General features: G+C 38.7%; 1 protein-coding gene across 2 annotated transcripts in view; it reads left to right on the forward strand.

Annotated features, from left to right (window-relative positions):
- The window catches only part of astn1 (astrotactin 1), a 513,900-nt gene that overhangs the window by 131,100 nt on the left and 361,951 nt on the right, over positions 1–20,849 (forward strand). The window contains exons 8-10 of one of the 2 annotated variants that reach the window (XM_088085587.1): positions 5,561–5,668; positions 8,155–8,304; positions 15,374–15,541. In XM_088085587.1, the coding sequence (XP_087941713.1) occupies positions 5,561–5,668; positions 8,155–8,304; positions 15,374–15,541 (426 nt within the window). Of the gene's footprint in view, positions 1–5,560; positions 5,711–8,154; positions 8,305–15,373; positions 15,542–20,849 lie in introns of both variants that reach the window. The other variant, XM_042497522.2, reaches the window with a different exon arrangement.

Consider the following 20,849-nt stretch of genomic DNA (forward strand, 5'->3'; position numbering starts at 1 on the left):
TCGTGTGAAATGCTGCTGAAACAATGGTGTCATCAGAAGAGGCTTCCCACTTGTGAAGTAAAGCGACGGCAACATCTGTGCCGTCAGATAGTCATGGCTGCCAATAATATTTACACTATGCATTCATATCTTCGGCGCATATTGTTCTAAAACCAACAATATGAAAAGCTGATGAAGCTGCTGTCATGAAAAAGGCCTTCCCGGTTCGTCACATTGACATTGCTGCCAACAGTGTTTTCATTCCTCCAGTTTTTATTATTATTTTTTTATTTTTTATTTTTTTTCCGAGGGATCTTCTCCAGTTTAATCAAACACTGCGTCTTGGTTGGGGATTTTTAAAGCTCTTGTCACGGAGCAACGTTAGCATGAATTTTGTTTCAGTGCACATACTGTATATCCCGCTGAGGCAGCAAATCTTTGCTGCTTTGATGGATTTTCCCCCCCTCACTTTGTGATTCACAATCCGCTAACACTTGTAAGACAAGCTTCAATACATGCCCTCTAAATATAGCTAATGCCTCGGCTAAAACACACTCGGCTGAAATGCATTACAGACGTATTGTATTGTAAGAGCAGTTTTTGTGGCTCATGCTTAAAATGGCATTGTGGCTTTAAATGAAGGAGCAGTCAGGCTCCATTCACTCGCCTCCTACATTGAAGACAGAAAGGGACATTTACTATTTTACCCAAATGCCAAATGGGGACAGATTAAATGGTATGAGTGGGATTATCTTCGAAACAAAGCTTTGCATGCCCCCCGTGTTTTTTTTTTTGTTTTTTTTTTTTAAACATCTATTCTGTGCCCTTTCTTTCCTGTGGAAAAAAAGTGTTTATAAAGGCTCATGTATGGGCATTTTTAATGACTGTTATCATGAAAAAGTGCTGAAAAAGATAAGAGTCATGTTGGTGTTGTCCAGCAAAAGACCTCAGCCAAATATGTGTTGTGTGTGTTTGGCTGTTTGTTTTCCATCTCACATACTACATGGATGTCAGTTTTCTATCTATGTGTTTTAAATGGATTCATTTTTGCAGCCTCCCCCAATGTCAAATACCCCATGTTTCCCCAAAATATTCCTGTAAGTAATAAAATATCACATCGAACCTATAGTACTGCCACCTGTGTTCAACACAAAGCTGGGTCAAGATGCCACAAATAAAGAGATGCTTAGGTGTATATTCTGTTCAAGATAAGATAACATCAAACCTACCTTCTGAAAAAGCTCTCAGACAGTCAGTCAGTAATTTAATTTGAAAAACAATCGCATATAATTAAAATGATTAATTATTCATCTGTCATTTATCAAACAAAAACACTGATTAGGTGCTTCCATTTTCTTAAATGTGACGTTTTTTTTTTCCCAGTCTGATTTGTTTATACATGTTAGTTCCTTTGGTTATCAAAAGAACTGAATAAAATATAAAAAGAATAAACAGCTGAGTTAGGGTTAAATCTATAAAAACATTTTCATGATAATAAGCTTTGACTCTGATACCAATTATAAATAAATATGTATATATACATACATATACATACATACATTAAACATATATGCATACATTAAAATAATATAGAATAATATAAGAAAATAAAAAAATAAACAACTGGTGACATAATACTCATAGTAGAACATGATTAATTTCTACTGCTATCCAGTGCAGCTAGAACGATTCATTGTTTACCAGCTGTTGAATTATTCATGAATTAATTTTATAATTGACTGGAAAAAATGGAAATTCTCTGATTTCTGCTCTTTAAATGTGAAAAAAAGTTCTCTTTTACTTTTTTAAAACATATTTGGGTCATTATGGACTAAAAAAGGCATTAAAAGACTTCATCTTGGACCCTGGGAAACACCGAACAGCATTTTTAACCATTTCTAGACCAAACAACTATATATAATAACTCGATTTTATGAAATTAATTTAGAGTAAACACCAATGTTAATATACAGTAGATTCGTACAATGTATTATAATTTTAAGACAGGGAAGTGTTACATGTTTCAAGCATAGTCTTAAAGAAGTATCAAGAGAGACTTGCTGAAGAACATTATTGTTGGACCAAATAGAGGCAGAGAGGCTGTGTTACATCATGGTCAAAGATCATAAATCAACAGAGAAGCTGTGAAAGTGTAAAAGAGTTGGAATGAGAGGTTGAAGCTGTGATAAGACATTAAGAACCAGACCGTACAGCACTCCCATTTAAAGCTTTTTTATGTAATCGAGCTTGTAATCGAGTAAAGTAGATTGGTTAAACATTCCTTAGTTTGTGCAAAGTGAAAGGTTGTCAGCAGGAGCTGCTGACGCCGTGCATCTTTATAAACATGGAGCAATTAATTTTCTCATTATTGTTTAGATATTTTTTATCAATATATCAAGAGTCAAAGGCCCTGTGTTTCCATGGAAACTCCAGGGACAAGTGCCAAGCACTTTACACCAGCAGTATATAAACTGTGTTATTCCACTTGAGAGCTGTATGCTAAATTGCAGTGCTGACATATTTGTGCCCGTGGCCCATAGAAAGATGTTTTGATTGAGTTTTTATGCAAACTGTGTGTATTGTATTGAGCCGGTCAAAGGAGAATTTCTGACACCGTTTGGGACAGACAATAAATCTATCTATCTATCTATCTAACCATCTAACTATCTGTCTATCTGTCTAGCTTAAAGTCACAACTGAGCAGCATTTCTGAAAAATGCTGACAACTTTGTAAGCCAATGACAAAAACAAGGATGGAGTAAATGTAAAAGAAATCGACATGTTTTTCAGTGAACTTAAATGTCAGCGCTCCTCCACAGTGGGACCAGAAATGGGGAAAGATGGGGACAGTTTTTAAAAATGAGAATCATCGTTGGTTTTCTAATTCTGAATCCATTTCTTTTTTGATGCAGGACTCTGTCAGGTGGCAGTGACATTTCATATCTGACTAAGAAAAGAAAAAACTAAGAACATCAGTGGACCAGACAATTTGGTGAACTAGATAATTTAAAATAACACCTGCATTCTTATCAAAAATAAAGAAATAATACAACCTACACTGAAGTAAATACACAACAAATAAGTAGTCATGAGCTTTAATGAGCATAGTAAGTTCATACAGTTTATTTATGCATATTAGCATCTACTCCTTTCTCTCGTGGAGTAGTTTATAATAGGTATGAGGGAATACATCATCTGTATCTTTTCAGCCAACAATATTATCCGTATCTGGATTTGGAATCGATGGAGTTTAACCCAAAAGTGTGTGGGACCTACATTGGAAGGGGGAGGGACATAACCAGAAGCTGATATTTTCAGCGTGGAACTGATATGGTTGCAGAAGTTGCTATATTTATAATTTGTAAGAAAATAAATTAAACTAATCTTTTTAGGAGTTTAGCTTTATATCACTTAAATTACAAAAGGAAAAGATGAACACTACCCAAAAGAGGATTTTCCTTCATCACAAGTATAGATATTGACATATTTTTCTTGGATGTTACTCGTTAAAAGTACATTACCTGCACCAGATACTTGTTTGCTTTGTTTAATTATTTGGCTCAACCCTCGTTTATACATTGGCAGAAAAGTGTTACATGAAACCTGATTAGGACTGCAGCAAATATGTTAATCTACAATAACCTCGTTCTTCTTGAGCTTCCTCAAATTTTGGGTTTTCCCCTTCCAAAAAACTCATCCTCATCCCAACTCAATCATTGCCACTTATTCAGTGCTGTTCACGTCTATGATGCACTAGGTATCTGTCCATTGACATTTTGGGACAGTGTTTTGGTTAACACCTGTTAAATGCGCTGTGTCTATTCAAAATACACTTCCGTTTTCACAGGAAATGTCCAATTACTGCTCTTTAGTTACATACAGTCAGTGGTTTGGCTCAGCCAGGGTTTTAAACACGTCAGCTACAGCCACACGTTCATTCTCATTCTGTGGGAAAATCTGGCTCAACAATCATGAAGCGAACAGTAGTTTCCTGGGTGAAAGTCTTGGGTCTGTTGGACCCATTCACCATCCCTCCTGTCCATCACATAGGGACTTCCCAGCATTTCCAGACTTTTCATCATGTCATTTGCAGCAGCATTTCAAACTGAGGCCATCTGGTGGCATATCATACTGCCAAAATAGGTGCCAGCCAGCATCATTTTGAGTCGGTGTGACACTTGAATCACTGACCAATAAGCGGGGTTTGATAAGTTGGGAATGAGGCCAGCACTGTCAAGAGGTCTCAGTTGGTTTATGGCGAGAATTTCCATGTCATTGGTCCCCATACCTAACAGAGTGTAAATTTCCTTGCGAGCGAATTCACTGATTTTGGCCACCCTGCCAAAGTATGTGCTGTTTTAAATGCTGATGTGAAGAAATCCTTAGCCACAGAGTCTAAAACACAGCATCAGTATGTTTTAACCCTTAAAACCTGAACAAATTGGCTTGGTTTCTTTCAAAAACATTTCAACAAGAAGATGATGAGGAAATTAGTGAAAAATTTACAACAAGTTCATGCTATGAGAAAAATTATGATTATTATAATTACAGCTTCATTATCTTTTTCCCATGCCTTTTTTTTTTTTTTTTTAAATATTCTAAATCTAGTAATTTATTGCAAGTTGCAGTACATTGTCCCCAGTTGCTCATTGCCATTTTTTCCCATGTTTTTCTGAAAGAAATCAAAATCAATTAGCTCAGGTTTAAGAGTTATAACTACTTCTGAAAGGCATTTCAATGCAGCACAAAAAAGTGACGTCAATACAGTGTAGTCCTTCAGATTGTAACCATACATTTTATTCAACAGCACAAAAAAAGATTCTGTGATTTAAAAAGTCCTGATCTTTTTTCAATACTGATTCATAAATATCAAACAGGCTGTGTACACTTATAGTCAATAGCTATTCTTCCCGTTTTACATTTGTTAAAACACACATATCAAACTTGATTTGACATTATTGTATCAGTTTTCTTTCATTGTGGATATTTCTAATATCCACTGTGAAAGGTTCGCTCTTCAAGGCAAACCTTGTCAATTTTTTAATGAACGGATCAAGGTAAGGTACAAATTGCATTCTCCCCAAGGGCTTCTTCAACACAAAAAATATTCACTTATAAAGATCTTAAAGTCAATAAGCTGTGTACATTTCTGAACCTACATCTGCTGGTAACATTTTTTTTTTCTGACCTCATTTTCTATGACGACGCCACAACAGATCTTCCAGTCCAAGTCAAGGATCTGTAATATTGTCCTCTTGTTGGTTCAGTAAATGAAATGGCTCAAGCAAAAGCTAAAAATGCCCAAGGGCGTAAAAGTTGTCTTCAAACTTTTCTTTAATATATGATTAACTTTCTGCTTGGCTTCCATCTCCATTAGCCCACGTTTCAATTATTGATTGAAGAAAACTTTTCTGCTCTGATCTGTCTCCACACTGACTCCAGCATCTTTGGGTCTGGCAGCCCTTTCCCTGCCATCTCTACGAGGCCAACTTGAGGACACCGTTGGCCCAGAACTTTTTCCCCTTATTCTAGATGTATTTTTTATTTTTATTTTTTTATTTTTTATGTGTGAATCCAACAGCGGGTTCAACTTTCTTGAACCCAGACGGCGACTCTGGAACGGAGGCAGACAGCGAGCCTCAGCTGGCCTTTTACACCGACCCAAACCGCAGTCGCCGGCGGAGTCGAGGTATGAGAAATGGTAACGCCAACAGCGCGTGGGGCTCAGGGGGTAAGGAGGACTCGTACACCTACAGACAGTTGATCCCGCCGTCTGATGGTCTTACCATCGTCACGACGCATGACAAGTAACCTTTACAGTGCATATACCAGATGGATAGCTCCAGTGTTGTGTGTGCTCGTGACTCTGAAAAGAAACACATGGAATTTGTGTACACAGTATGCACATAAATGTGTGTTGTGAGCATGTGACACTGATCTCAGTGCATCTGCATACAATCTTGTTGAGTCAAATCAACCAAGACAATGAGATCAGAGGTTTCCAACGTTTAATATTTTGTTGCATCTTACAACTTGAGGGAAAAAAAACACATTTTGAAATAATATTACACCCAAATATTATTTCTGGGGAGGATCCTGTGCAAATGCTGTCAAAGTGAAGTGGTGCAGCATGCTTTATCTTCCAGCATGCCATGTCCTTGCAGCTTTGATGTACAGTAATGGGGTGTGGAAGAGAGACATAGAAGGCAGGGAAAAATGGAAATAAAAAAAATAAAGAGACGATGCCCTAAAATAATAGCTGCTGTCAGAAGGCGTTACAAGCCTTCACAGCGCCTCTAAGCCAATTATTCCCGCGTCATGTGCACAGGTGTCACAAACACGGCGATGCCTCCAGAAGTGAAGCCAACACCTTTAATTAAAGCGAGGCTTAAGAATAGAAGCGGGTGCTCGCTGCCCTAACTATGTTGTTTACATCCAGAGGAGAGGAATGATTCATGAGGCATGACGGAAGGATTTCTTCAAGTCAGACGAGTGATGAGGCGGGGGAGGGAGGGGGTGGGGAGGAACATTGAATTATATATTTTATGTAATAACCAAATGTCTTCTGGAGATAATTTTTGCAATGTCATAAAAATAAGAGAAAATTAACTTTTTTAGAAAAAAAAGGTAGAATTATGCTCAAGAGCCATTTTTTTCTGAACTTTCTACATAATACGATAGGTCAGCTTTCTACTCTGGCTTTTGTTTAAAGGATTGCCTTGGGCAGCTTTTGAATGAAAAAGTTTCTGCCCAAGTAATTTAAAAGTGACAATATAATCTAGAGTTATTCTGCTTGTGCTAACCTCTTTAAACAAAGTGTGAGTAGCTTTATTCAAGGTCACTGCAGGATTTTTGTGAGTGTGCATGTATGTATGCATGCCCCATTGGGTCACGTTTCACACTTTCTATGTTGGACTCTGGTGTGAACGTCATAAAGCAAGCATTCGCACACCGGCAGAGAGCAATGGTGGAGGAAAGAGGTTGCAAAACAACCTCTGAACCACTTCTATTTCAGCCCATGTCCCTTTTTTCGCCGAACATCCCAGTGTGGATGTTAATACTCTTCAAAGGTAAACCTTTCTGTGCCACCAAGCTATGCCGACTCTAAACCTCCCAAAAGGCTTGAGGTTTTTGATCGAAAGGTCCTTTTCATGGGCACTAAGTCCATGTTTTGGCTTGTTTTTCAAAATGACTCAATGTGTAAGCAGTATGTGTGTGGCTGTGTGCATGTATGTTTGTGCTACACGTTCTCATCCCAACTCACCAAATATCGCCGCTTGGTTGATGGATTTCATGTCGACATATGAAGTGCCAATTGATCCCTTGCATCTATTGTTCACGTGTCAATTTACACCTGTTAAATGCATTTTGTCTTTTCAAAAAAAAACTTCTATTTTCACAGGAAATCTACAGTTTCCGCTTCTTATATGCTTACAGTCTTTAAAAATCTTTGTATTTATGTTTAATTCTTTGCACAACAAAAGTGGATGGCAAAAAAGGCACATAGTTAGTTTTATGCAACAATATGGGTTTGCTTTGGGCAAGAAAGTTACTTGTTTTGTTTTAGGCAACAAAAGCACATAGTTAGGTTTAGGTAACAAAGGCACATTAGTTTTAGGCAACAAAAGCGTGTAGTTAGTTTGGGGCAACAAAAGCTTGTTGGTAGAATCAGGTGAAAAAAGCACATAGTTAGGTTTAGGTAACAAAAGTGGATGGTTAGGTTCAGGCCAAATAAGAACATAGTTAGGTTTTGGCAACAAAAGCACATGATCGGGTTTAGGCAACAAAAATGTGGTTTTGAAAAGAACATCAATATTTTGCTCATCCTTCACAGGGGAAGAAAACAATTGGCTCCCGAGTGGAAGTCCGGGGTTTGTTGGACTCATACACCCCTGCCTGCAACCTATAAAGACTTCCCTGTTCTTTATATTACGATGATAGCAGTGGCGTTTCAATCTGATGCCATCCTACTGCGCTATAAAGTGATGGCATATCATACTGCCGTGAAAAATACCTTTTTATGTTGGATTTTGCAGCAGTATTTGACAAGTTGGGAAGGGTTCATGGTTTGCAGAGGTTGTGGAGGAATATAGAGTGGTCACTGCTTCACGTCTTTATTCTTTGTTGTTCCCACCCCCACCCCCCCGCTCCCTCCCGTGCGTTTGTTTCCAGCAGCAGGTTCCCCGCGGAGCCCCATCAATAAGACCACCCTGACTTTGATCAGTGTCATCAGCTGCGTGATCGGCCTGGTTTACTCCTCTCACATGTCCTGCAGCCTCTCAGTCCGGGTAATCCTACATGTGCCGGAGCACCTCATCGCTGACGGTAAGGCTTTACGCTCAGATTGTAGATGGAGCCTCTGTGGGCGCTGAAAAGCCCCAGGGGGCTGAGCTGGCATTTTCCCGCCACCCTCCTGAGAGTTTCGGCTCGCTATTTCTCTCAAACGGCGTGCCGGCGTTTTGCGGTTGAGCTGCTGATTTGCTTTGCTCTCTCAAAGACAAAGGTAAATGCCAGGTCGACTACCCCCTCCCTGGGTTTCCCATGTGAGACCACACAACAGATGTGCCCTCAAAGCATCAGAGCACATTGAGGCCAGGTCGCAGTGACCACCCGCAGCAAACCCTCCATCACTCTTCCCCTTGTACTTTCTGATATCACCTCGCTAATGAATTTCAATGTAGCACCTGCAGAAGAAAAAAAGCACCGCGGGGGCCATGCACTGGCTCCTGCTTGCTCTTTGGCATTTCTCAGCTGTCACAGAAGTGAGCTGGCAGTCCAGATATATTATAGACTGTGACTAGGCTCACTCATCTATCATGTGGAGGTCTGATTTGATTCGGAGCGCTACTGCTTTCCGGTGGTAGACGCCGGCCTGCCAGGGAGATATTAAAATTCCAGGGAGGTGTCCGGGGGGGAACTTAGAAAGGAGAGATGAAAGATGGAGAATTCGCCTGTTGAATTACAAAACTGTGATCGATTTAGAATGTTTCCATAAATGTCTCCACAATCTCATCAGACTTGATTTGATGTCATGGTGAATCAGATGAAAATCTGGTTTCTACCACAGGGGGAAAGAAGCTATTAATGCCAGCAGCTGCACATGTGTCTGCCTTCAAATACTGTGAGGGAGAGCGCAAAACCTGGAGTCGCACCTTTCTCTTTGCCTTTTACATCAGGGAAAGTAATCAAATTGAGATGTTTGTCTGTTTATGCAGGATAACAATATCTGCTGCTGTTCTAGAAATACATGACAAAAAACAGACAGACTTTTTCTTTATAACTAACCTGGAGTCTAAAGTAGAAATGTGGCTGAGGTTTATCATCTCAAATTGTATTTTGTGGAAACAGGTGTCCTACTACCACCTGTGTCTCGGCTGAGACATGTCGAAATTAAATCTAAAACTATCAGTAGGAATATCTCATTTGCTCAGTGATATAATGTGCCCATACCGATAGCAGTTGGGGACCTTTGTTGCATGAAATCCCCAACCCCATTCTTGGACTGTGATACTATCATCCTGCAGGGCCTTCTGCTAGAACCTGAAGATTTCGGTCTCAGTAGCTCATAAAATTTAAAGGAAGTTATGAAAATACAAATGGTGGTCAATCTTTGTGATTCATAAGGAGGGAAAACCAGTCCAAAGGAAAACGCAAACTAAACAAAGAGTCTACAGCCATGGTAGTGAATCGGTGAGGTAGTATTTATGCAACTCATAAAAGAGCAGATTATTTGAGACAAATAAAGATTACTGCTGTGTGAGAGGAAAAAGAGCATTTTTAGACCTTGAATTAGGATCGGATTGACAGTAGAGAAAGGCTACTTCACAGGTACTCAATTTAAGAAGTCTGAGAAAGTGGTCCAAATCTCATATTGATTTTATTTTGAGCTTATGTCCAGGAGAAACAGGCTTGACAAAGAAGGGATTTTATTTTTAAAATTTTCTTTCCTCTGGGTATTTTGAAGGTTTAGAAAAATAATTCAGCCTTTTAGCTAGCTAACGTACATTGAACAAAAAATGCAGCTAGAGCAGATGTGTTAATTTTGTAGGAATTGGTCATACAAAATATTAAATCAGTCCAAATAGGACAGCACTCCGATTGTAGTGTCTTTTAATATTGCCACGTGACACTATAATCGGAGTGCTGTCCTATTTTGACTGTTTTAATATCCATTTTGAGGATTCAGCATCTGCTTTCAGAAAGTTACATTGTGAGTGAGCGCATTATATTTGATTCATACAAAATGTTGCAACTTGATGGTGTCCTGAAGTTCACCAAAGTTATTACAGCTCCACTGGAAAGGAACATTAGTATCTGTGCCAAATGTAATGGCAGTCCATTCAATATTTGCTGATAAGGGCTTGATGTGCTACCTGGATATCTGGGGTCAGTCTTTTATGTTTTCCCTTTTTTAAAAGACAATTACAGAGTACTGCTGTCTGTTTGGTATGTAGGGTTATTTCTACTCAAGCTGATGCAGAATATACAAAAGAATGAACCTTTTGGCTAGAACACAGGCAGCATGAGGTCGCCCCTCATAGCCACTACTTCATTGATTTTGGTTTGGTGTGTCTGGGCTTCAAAACCACATAAACCTCTATAAGGTTGTTGTGGTGCTAGATGATATTGGGGATCACTGAGGTCATTGGGATTCATCTTCTGGGAACCATGTATGCTCTACAAAATCTCATGAAAATCTGAACAGAGACTGAACAACCAACTGACATTGCCCTAGAGCCTCATTGCTAGCATGTCTTAAAAACATGAGATACATCGACCATGAAAGGTTTCTTCCATTGAATTATCACAGCAATAGTGCTGCATAAAATAAGGGACCCATTTACATATTTTCTGAGGCCCAGAATAAATCCTTCTCTATCTTTTTTCAACATAGTTTTAGTCGCCCATAATGGAAGAGACCTTTCTTGGTCAGAATAAGTCGTGTTACTTGGTTAGTTTCCAGTGTCATTGTTTTTTTCCACAAGACGAATGCCTACTATCTGGTTAATTTGTATTTGCAACACTCTTCCTGTAACAACCTTTATGAGCCGCCAAGTGACTTAAATGTCAAGGTTCCATGAGATGGCCATCAAGAACCAAAGTGCGATAGTGCAGTCTCTCCCATATTTTCTGTCCATCTCTGCAGTTGAGTATCAAATAAAGACCAATTACACAAAAACTGACAAAATTACAGTGTTTTTAAAGTTTTAGTCATAAACTTCTTACTTGATTGCATCTTTTGTGTCTTTTTTGTTTGTGTTTTTGCATTGTTTTTGTATTTCAGTCACGGACATTATGTACTCATGAATATCTCATTGCTAAATTTCTGCATAGAAGCCCTATTCAGACTCTGACTGAAGTGTTGTACAGTGGTGCTTAAATCAGCTATTAAACCTGGTGCCCACTTTACCTATTCTGGCTGTGGAAGTCTGCCTGTGAGCTTCACACTTGAGGTGATGATGAATATCTGAACCAAGCTGGCTCCAGTTTCATATTCTATTAATTTTTTGTCAGAACTCAGTTAGTATATTATTTTTTTTTGCATAAATCCACAAATAATTTGTGTTTCCATCTCATGATGCCAAAACAAAAATATCCCATATCCTGAATTGCCAGAGACATCAAAAAGGACATAAAGTGTGCGATAAAAAAAGAAACATCACTGATTGGTGTCTAAAGCTTGCAAGTTTTTACGAGCAATTTTATAACTCTCCACAATTAAACAAACAAGATGTGTCCGGCCATTTGCAGTGTGTGCTCTAGTTTTAAAGGGATCATCAAAGGCGATGGCACTAACTAGGGCACCCTGAGCCTGCCAAGAAGTCATTAACTATGCTTGGGTTAGCAAATGCCCAGTGCATCCCGTGTTTGCAAATGGACAGGGCTTTGGTCAATGAGAGCTGCTGCTAATTTACAGAGATCACACAGAGGATAACTCTCAGTGTCAGGTATTATAGTGACACCTGCTGTGTCAGGTGTCCAAGGCTGTGTTCGTTTTTTCCCTCCTCTGTTAGACTGGTTGAATTTGAAGTTATTGCATGTTTTTAAAAACTCACTTTTTCAAGGCGGTTTCAAACTGACTTTAGGAGAAATATTGAAAATTTCAAGTGTCTTTAATGCAAAAAGCCAGTACAAATGTTTGAATTCTGACAAACTGAAGATACATCAGCTAAATCCATATGTCGTCATTGTCTCATTTCGCTAAATTGACCTATGGTCCAGCCCTCAAACGCCACAAGCCAATCAAATTTTTGCGCAGCTAAACAATGCACTCAGGCATCCTGCTCGTAGACCTCCATAGAAAAGCATCAGTAATTTAGATCTTCTTGCAGTTTTATATAAATTTATGCAGTTAATTATTATGAGGTTAATGCAACACTGATACAAGTTATCTTGAGAGACTGGATAATGAGGTGTATTTAATCCTGTTACCTAAACCTCACATAAACAGAGCAAAGTGTCTACTTTGGATTAAGCAATGTAGCACCTAAATAATATAAAGAAACAAGGATGTCTACCTTTGTTCTAAGGTAAGGAAACATAGTGTTAGCAAAATTTGCTGCAAAGTGATAAGTATATATGACCCCATACATTATATTATGTTGGCAACGTCGTGTATAAATTGCAGCAAACTTTGCTTGGTAACATTAGTTTAATTTAGCTAATAGCCACTAACGTTATTGCCAACTTCAGCTTTGTGACGTTAGCTCATTGTGTCACCCGTTCAACTTAGTATTTGTGTTCTTTGAAAATCACACATCTGTATTAATTGTTGCAAAAGGTTGTTGTTGAAGCTTACCCAACTGAAAACCATTAAAGTTAACTTAGCTGCATTGTTACAAAGAAAGCAAAGGCTGACTAACGCTAACACTACGGCATAGTGAGGACTTTTTGATTTCTTCTGTGTGAAATAAGGAGCTTCTTTCCCCAAAAGTTCTGTATAGGATCTTCCGATATGTCTTTGACGATGACAGCAACCAATGATAGTTTAGGCAGCGCTCCAGTTGTTTGTCCGAGTGAGCTACAGGGATGGGGGTTAGCGATAGGTTAGTTAAAGGGACATTTAACCCCCAAATCAAAAATATGTATTCCCTTCCCTTTTATCTGCACTGCTTTTTATCAACCTACGTTGTTTTGCTGTGAGTTGTGGAGTGTTGGAGATATCAACAGTAGAGATGTCTGCCTTCTCCAATATAACTGAACTAGATGGCACTCAGTTTGTGGTGCTCAAAGCAGCAAAAAAGTGCATTTGCAGCTGTACTGTCAGCTAGCTGAGCTAGCCGAGTAGGTATGGGCGCAACTGGAGCAGTTATGTGACTTACTCACCAGCCACAAATTCAAACACCATATCTACATATCGGTTTATAATCAGCCCCCCTCTCTCTTGAAAAGGTAGGCTAAACCCTAAAGAAAATGACAAGTTAGCATTTAGCTAGCTTTGCATGTTTTAAGCTAGATGCATTATTCCATCTGCGCCGTGATACAGTTGGACGGTGTAGTTCAGTAGAAAGAAAATAGTTCCTTCGTGAAACCACTCACAACAAGGTCTGTGGAATATCTTGAGTAACTGGGTCATGATTTCTGGAAAGAGACATTGCTGTTGAGTTTTAGAAATTTTTTTCTTTTTAACTATTTGAGCACCACAAGCCAAGTGCCATCAACTTCCATTATACTAGAGAAAAGGCATCTCTACGGCCGATTTCTCCAATACTGAGCACATAGCAAAACAATCTAGATTGATAAATAGCACTACAGGTAAGAAGCAAAATATGTTGTTTTGATTTTGGGGTGATTTGTCCCTTTAAAGTAACAATTCCACCCTTCTGTACTGCAATTTATATCTGGATAAATGCGCCGTATAACAGTACAGTACAGCTTGTCAAAACTGTTGAAATTCTATCATATCAATGGTCATCTAGTCATATAATTTTTATAGTGGCTGAAAGAAATATTTTGTAGTTTACAATGTGCAGCAACAATTTTTTTTAAGTGCTAGATCATGAAAATTTAAATTTAAAGGGTTATTAAAGGCTCTTTGCAGATGCAGAGGAAGTGTTGGAGGAGAAAACAACTCTAAAAATATCACTTAATGTTAAACTGTTGATCGCATAGTTAATTATTTAAAAAAACAAACTCATTGACATTATTAACATGGTTTCTTTCATGTAAAACTGCAGAGTAGCCTGTAGGTCTACAGTTTCAGAGTTTGAGGAGTGAATTTTCTTACAGATCATCAACTTTAACCAAGTTACTATCCAGTCACAGTCACCAGGGCATGTGGCCAATTTAATCTGTGTGCGCCATCACCCTAAACATAATTGAATTAAATACACACTGTATGTAAACTCATTGGCTCAGCAAGAAATACATGAAAAGGAGAGAAGTCCATAACACGATTTCCCCACTGCACCAACGGGAAGGACAAAGAAGACGAGGTTTATCAGTAAACCCGCAGCCAAACAAAAGCCTTCCTTTAGCGCATACAGTAAGCAGTCCAAACTAAACTAACATCATTCATTTATGTATGACATTGTGTGAACCTTCACCATTTTAATCCTCGCAAATATTTATCCAAACGCCATGGGATATGTGTACACAAAATTCAAACCTCTATTTTCTTCACTTGCACATGTGTTTGGCTGCAGGGCAACAAAGTGGCTGCCTGTGGTTACTGATAATTACCAACAGGAGTCTTCGTCTTAAAGGTGTTATTTCATTAAAATGATTCTCGCAGTTTGAATATTTTCATCTTTTACTTTTGCTGTCAAGGTTTGTTGTCGTGGCTCGATCTCAGCTCCAACTTTAATAATAATGCATGCTAATAATTCTTATTCCGATACCACAGTAGTGGTTGAGAAGGTTGTTTGAGGCTTTTAATGTGATGTTTGTAGGGCCGGGTTCATCTCAGAGCCAAATAAATCCTCTGCCGTTATTTCTTTGATCAAATATTTATTTTCTGCTTTTATCAAACTATTTTATTTTGAAGGTTTTCCAACTCTGAGGGTTGGAGTTTTTCCTCACCTCTGAAGCACCTCTCAGCTAAGAGCATTAAAATATTCTGCTCATTTTCTTTAAATAAAAAAGAAAGGTATTTTAGTCGCAAGGAACAAATTATACTGCGTCCTTGTCCTTTTTTTCATATTTTTAATAACTGATAAAAAATGACAGTTATTTGTTTTATAACACATGCTTTTTTTCTACTGTCCTTTTCCTCCTGTCTCGCTATTTACTTCATTTAAACCCTCCCTCCACCTGCCATGTGTTCATCCACCCTCCACATCCCATTGCTTCCTTTCCCATTCCTCTTTCTCTTCAACCCCTTTTATCCATCTCTCATTTCTTCTCTCTGACTGTCTGACTGTCTTCTCTGTGTCTTCTCGTCTGTCCTCTCCAGGATCAAGGTTCATTTTGCTGCAGGGGAGCCAGTTGGACGCCTCAGACTGGCTGAACCCGGCCCAGATCTTGCTGTACTACCAGCAGAATGCCAGCGGGCCCTGGGTCAGCGAGCTGTGTGGACGACGCCTCCTGGACCCTTGCGAGCACCAGTGTGACCTGGAGACAGGTGAGCTGAGAACATAAACAAGTATCAATTCTGCACTGCACCAGCTAGGATTGTTACCATGGAAACCTTATTAATTTTAACTTGAAATGGACAAGGTGTTGGCTCTCTGGCTTGATTAGCCTGAGCCTCTATTATTACTTCAATTGAGAAAACAGTGAAATTGCGAAGAATAAAATGTTTGCTTTCTTTTTTATGCTTGCAACTTAAACCAACTTACCAACGTAATGCTACAGTAAACACCTACCATATGTTTAATGGTTAACTGCTTTTACATAACAGTGGGCTTCAACTAGGGCTGGGTATTGTCAAGAACCTCACAATTCAATTCAATTTTGATTGACACAAGGATCGTTTTCACAGTGTTATCATATAAATGCAGATTTTTTTTAAAAACACAAATGAATGACTTTTTCCTTTTTTAGTAGGGTCGTTCTTGTCTAAATGTGGCCTGAGGAGTGGTAGACACCGTGCTACACAGCCTACCCCCTTTTCCACCCTGATTCAACCCATGGGCGATAAACATTTTCACCATGATTTCACTTTTCCACAAACAAAAACTTAGGCCAGCAGAATCTATTTAGAGGGTAGAGGTTTCAAAGATACTTTGCAGGAATAATAAGGATTGACTGTTGGAGCTGTGTTTGTCTGACACGTATTTTGTCAGACACATTAGCAAAAGAACCAAAATAACCATATGCATGAAATTTGGTTGCATCTAGCAGTTTAATGTCAAGCATTCTGTAATTACACCCCACTTCTCTTGGCATGTCTTTGCTGTGCATCAGTCATAATAGTTGATGTAATACTTGATGTCCATGGAAACATTTTTTTTTGTTGTTTTTTTTTTAATGAAGATTTTTTTTTTATTTAATAGGCAGGAAAAACTTGGGAGTAGAAAACGGATGAGGCCATTACTGATATGAAATCAGTTAATTTGTGTTGAGCAGCAGACACAGAGGATAAATGTAGCAGAGGTCTCTCAGTGTGACAGTTATTGGCAAAAAAAGTGAATTAGCACATCTTCAATTCATCATATGTGTTCGCTCTAATTAGAAAAAAAAGAACTCCCTGTCTACATCTCAACATTTTTCATTCATCAAGGCCGTACAGTTTTGAATTTTAGAATTAAGTGAAAAATTGGATGCTCCGTCTTGCGGCTGAAGGGATACTTATAGAAAGCAGTTGCTTGTGCAAAGCTGGCTGGATGATAGCATAATGGAGCACGGTTTTGTTGTTCATTTACTCATTGTTAAAGGCTTGTAAACCTTTTGTGGTAGGAGACAGACGGGGGCATTCAAGGTATTGTCTCCCGTGGAGCCTCAGTTCTACAGAAGCTGCCCAGAGCTCAGAGTGTTTATCACTCACTGTGGGCTCCTCACCAGTCACTCTTGTTCCAGTGGCCAAAACACAGCCACAGTCAGTCCATCAGTGGCTGCATGAAGGAGCTGTTTAATTGTTTACAGGTGTGACCGTGCCTGTGGCTCATCACACTGCAGGGCCTGAAATGGAAAATAGATTGTCTGGAGCACTCGACCTGGCTTTCCCCAGGGGAGCTGTCTGCGGAGCTGATCAATTAGTTTGCATGTCTCCACTGTCAACTTCATTTGTACTCTAGGTAACAGCAGGAAGTCTGAACACAACATCGAGTTTAAACTGGATGGGTTTTGCGAGCAATTTGTACCAAATGCAATAGATAAGTTAATTGTAGCAGATAAAGCATAATGGAAATGAAAAGCGGTATGTGCAATGCTTTTGTCTCGAGCCACTGGAGTGGGAGTAAATTATTTTAGAGGTTGAGACTGTGCAAAGGTTAAAGAGTAATTTGCCAAAATGTGATTTACTTCTCAGAGCCACTTCAGCTTGTGTGTAATTGTAGTGTAATTGTTTTTGCGTGAATGGATTAAGTAACATTTGAATCCAAGCCATGAAATTATTTACTCTCAGACTAACAGTCCAGCACAGGTCACAGCAAAAATGCAACAACAACAACGAGGTCCTAGCAACAATTTCCGTGACCGGAAAACTGAAGAAAATTGCATTTCTTCGTAATTGGGCAAAATATCCTAATTTAGTGGTCCATAGGACATCTAATAAATTAGAACTCCATGAATGATTGTTCAAATTGTTGGGCGTATTTAGGTTTTGGCAAGTTCAATAAGAGTTTTTGGCAGGTAAAGTTATATAGGTGAGGTTTAGACAGATAAAGTCACTTAGGTTAGGTTTAGGCAAGTTAAGTTATGTAGGTTATATCAAGCCAAGTTAATTTACGTAGGCTTTGTTTGGGCAAAAACAAACAAAAAAAAGTTATGTAAGTTATGTGTATGCAAGTAAAGTTATGTAGGTTATTTTAAGGCAAGTGAAGTTGATTTTGTTAAGGCGAGTGGAGTTACATAAGTTAGGTTTAGGCAAGTGACGTTACATAGGTTATGTTTAGGCAAGTAAATTGAAGCAAGTAGAGTTATGTTGGTTATGTTTAGGCAATTAATTTCCGTTGGTTATGTTTGGGCAAGTTAAGCTACGTAGGTTATGTTTAGGGAAGTAAAGTTATGTAAGTTAGGTTTAGGCAATTAAGTTATGCAGATAAGGTTTAGGAATAGAAACATTGTTGGACATCTTCAGGTTTAGGCAAGATGAGTTACGTAAAACTGTGACATTAAATCTTGAAATGGCTCCAAGTTCACTTGGTTTCACATAGTTCCATAAAGTCCTTTGTTTTGTGACCTATCCACCACCCCAATCTTCCTCCTTATGCTGACTACTTTACTCTCAATAGCGCATTGGTCAAGTGATTTCACCCTTCCTGATAACATTATACACAAATGTTTGGCTCGATAATGTGCATTATATTGTTAGGCACTGCCTTTTGTAAAGATATAGATGGATATTTTAATTTCATCGGTGGACATTTCCATGACCCCATCCCTTGTGCAATTATTCAGACCCATTAACCAATAACAAACCAAAACATTCTGGTATGTTCATCCAACATCATCCAACAGCACAATGCATAAATAATACCCAGACATAAACACAAGCATTATCAGGCAAAAAAAACAAAACAAAAACATTAACAGTGCACGAGAACAGCCTGAACTGCACAATTATTTATTATTTATATACCACACAACCACAGTAAAGGCATCAGCATTACAATTTCAACTCATACAAGCCTTTATATTTTGATAAAGAGAATCTAGTTGAATCACAGCTAAATAAATTATTAGTATGTATTCTGCTTTAAGAACTAAAGCGCACTGTAGCTCAAAAGTTTGAACCCGCCTGCCACGATTGCTTTATTGGGTACAGTCAGATGTCTGAGAGGACTGCTCTGTATTTTTGTATGGTCTTTCATGCTTAGGGGTTATACAAAGTCCTCTTTACAAATCGATGTTATTTTGTATGAAGGGTTTGTTTTGTACATGGATAACAAAATGCTGTACAATAGTTCAACCAGACTGACATCTGAAAGGGCAGAAGGAGACAAAGATCCCTCTGAGCAACAGTTGAATATGAACAGAAGTATCACCAGTCTATGGTGAAAGAAACTGGAAGCTTCAAAGCGTCAAAATGTGGGCAGATTTAAATGGGAAGTGTCAAGTGCATAATAATGCCAATAATGCAATGTGTTGCTTTAGCAATGCTCTTCTCTGAACTTCACAAGAGGAACAGAAGGTTTGTCAAAGGTTACCACTGTTGGACACGGACAGACAAATCACAGTTTAGCAGAGGGCCTCAAGAAAAAAAAAATGTTCCAAAACTATTTAGAGCCCAATCGAATTGCTGTGGTTCAGTGAGAATCAAGGGTCACTGGTGCTTTTCTGGACTGAAGAACCAATTCAAAATCCAAGTTCTAACAGTATTCCCTCCAGCACACTATGTAGAACATGACAACAGGGAAGTTTTCTTCATGTACTCGTTCTTCTTCTGAGCCAAAACTATATCAAATTTAAATGATACATTTGGTGTCAGAATTATATTGCTTTTTATCTCTGTTAAAATAGTCATTATTTAAGAAAAGAAGAAAAACGTCAATAAAAAAGGTGATTCCAAATCTTAAAACGGGGATGTAAATTGTTAAATAGCCGAAGCTCTGCTTCCTCTAGTGTACGTTCTGTATTTCCTTACCTTTGCACATCTGACTCGGCACCTCCAAAACCTGTTTCCACTGGGCTCTATCTGCTCCCTGCTCTTTAAAACTGCAGTAATGTGGCTGTGAAGTCACATTTTGGTAAAGGGACGGCTGACTAGGCTGGAAAACATGATGAATGTGATGTTAAATCAGTTTGAGCCACTCCCCCCTTGATGCAGTTTACCTTAATTAATCAGTTGTGACATACCATGCGATCTCATATAAATGCAATTAGGTCTTCTGGCTACAAAAAAGCTTCTCTCTGTGCACTGTTTATCTTATGTAGGAATATTTTAAAATTCAGCTTATAACATATTACATATATACTATAAATTGATGCTTATCTTTCAAATTTATCGCGTTAATATATCATCTGATCTACCTAATCCCAGGCCGTGGTATACACTAGTTCCACCTCTGTTTCTTGAAGTTTACATTAAAAAGAAACATAGATTAAAGATTTAGCATACTGCATTGTGGTCAGATTCCACTGCTCTTTCTTAATCTTGTCTGAACTCAGATGTGATCATTTCTTTAGACCACAGGCGTGCACCCCCGCTCAGTTGTAAAAGCAGAGCAATTTGCACTTGTAAGTGTAAAGAGAATCTAATTTACAAGTAGGAAAAATTGCTAAAGCTTTAGAACTTAACATTACACAGACTACCTTTAAACTTTTCCCTCCACATATTTCATATGGTATAATTATTGCAAAGACAACAGTGCTATTTTATCTTTTCCTCAGAGCACAGAACTATCAGAGTTTCCACCTTTGGCTGTTCCACTTTATCCTATTTCTGCTACTGGGGATATTTACTGAGAAGAACTTACACTCATACTCTGGTAACCGGAGATAGCTTCTGATAGCTACAAGAAGTAAATATTGATGGTGTAACAGGTACAGCACACTGGGGCCCAGAAGCTGTCAGGGGTCTTTATAAGACTGTGATTTTTTTTGGGAGAAATCAGGTGGTGGTTTGAGCACAAGGCAGGCTGTTAGATCAGCGTTGGTAAAACTGGTATTTCGGCTGCTGTCCGTGGTGCTGATCACAGTCTGGTTCACAGGATGGGGTGACTCCCTTCAGCTGAACAATCAGGGGCAGCTGATGGGATGCTTTTTGGTTGCAGGTGGAGTTTGGACAGCAGCCCATGGCTGTAGCAACTTGAATTTAGTCAGCACAA

The sequence above is a fragment of the Plectropomus leopardus genome, chromosome 12 (assembly GCF_026936395.1).
Source record: "Plectropomus leopardus strain MGB_pleo_1.0 chromosome 12, ASM2693639v1, whole genome shotgun sequence".
In the NCBI taxonomy this organism is placed as follows: Eukaryota; Metazoa; Chordata; class Actinopteri; order Perciformes; family Serranidae; genus Plectropomus; species Plectropomus leopardus.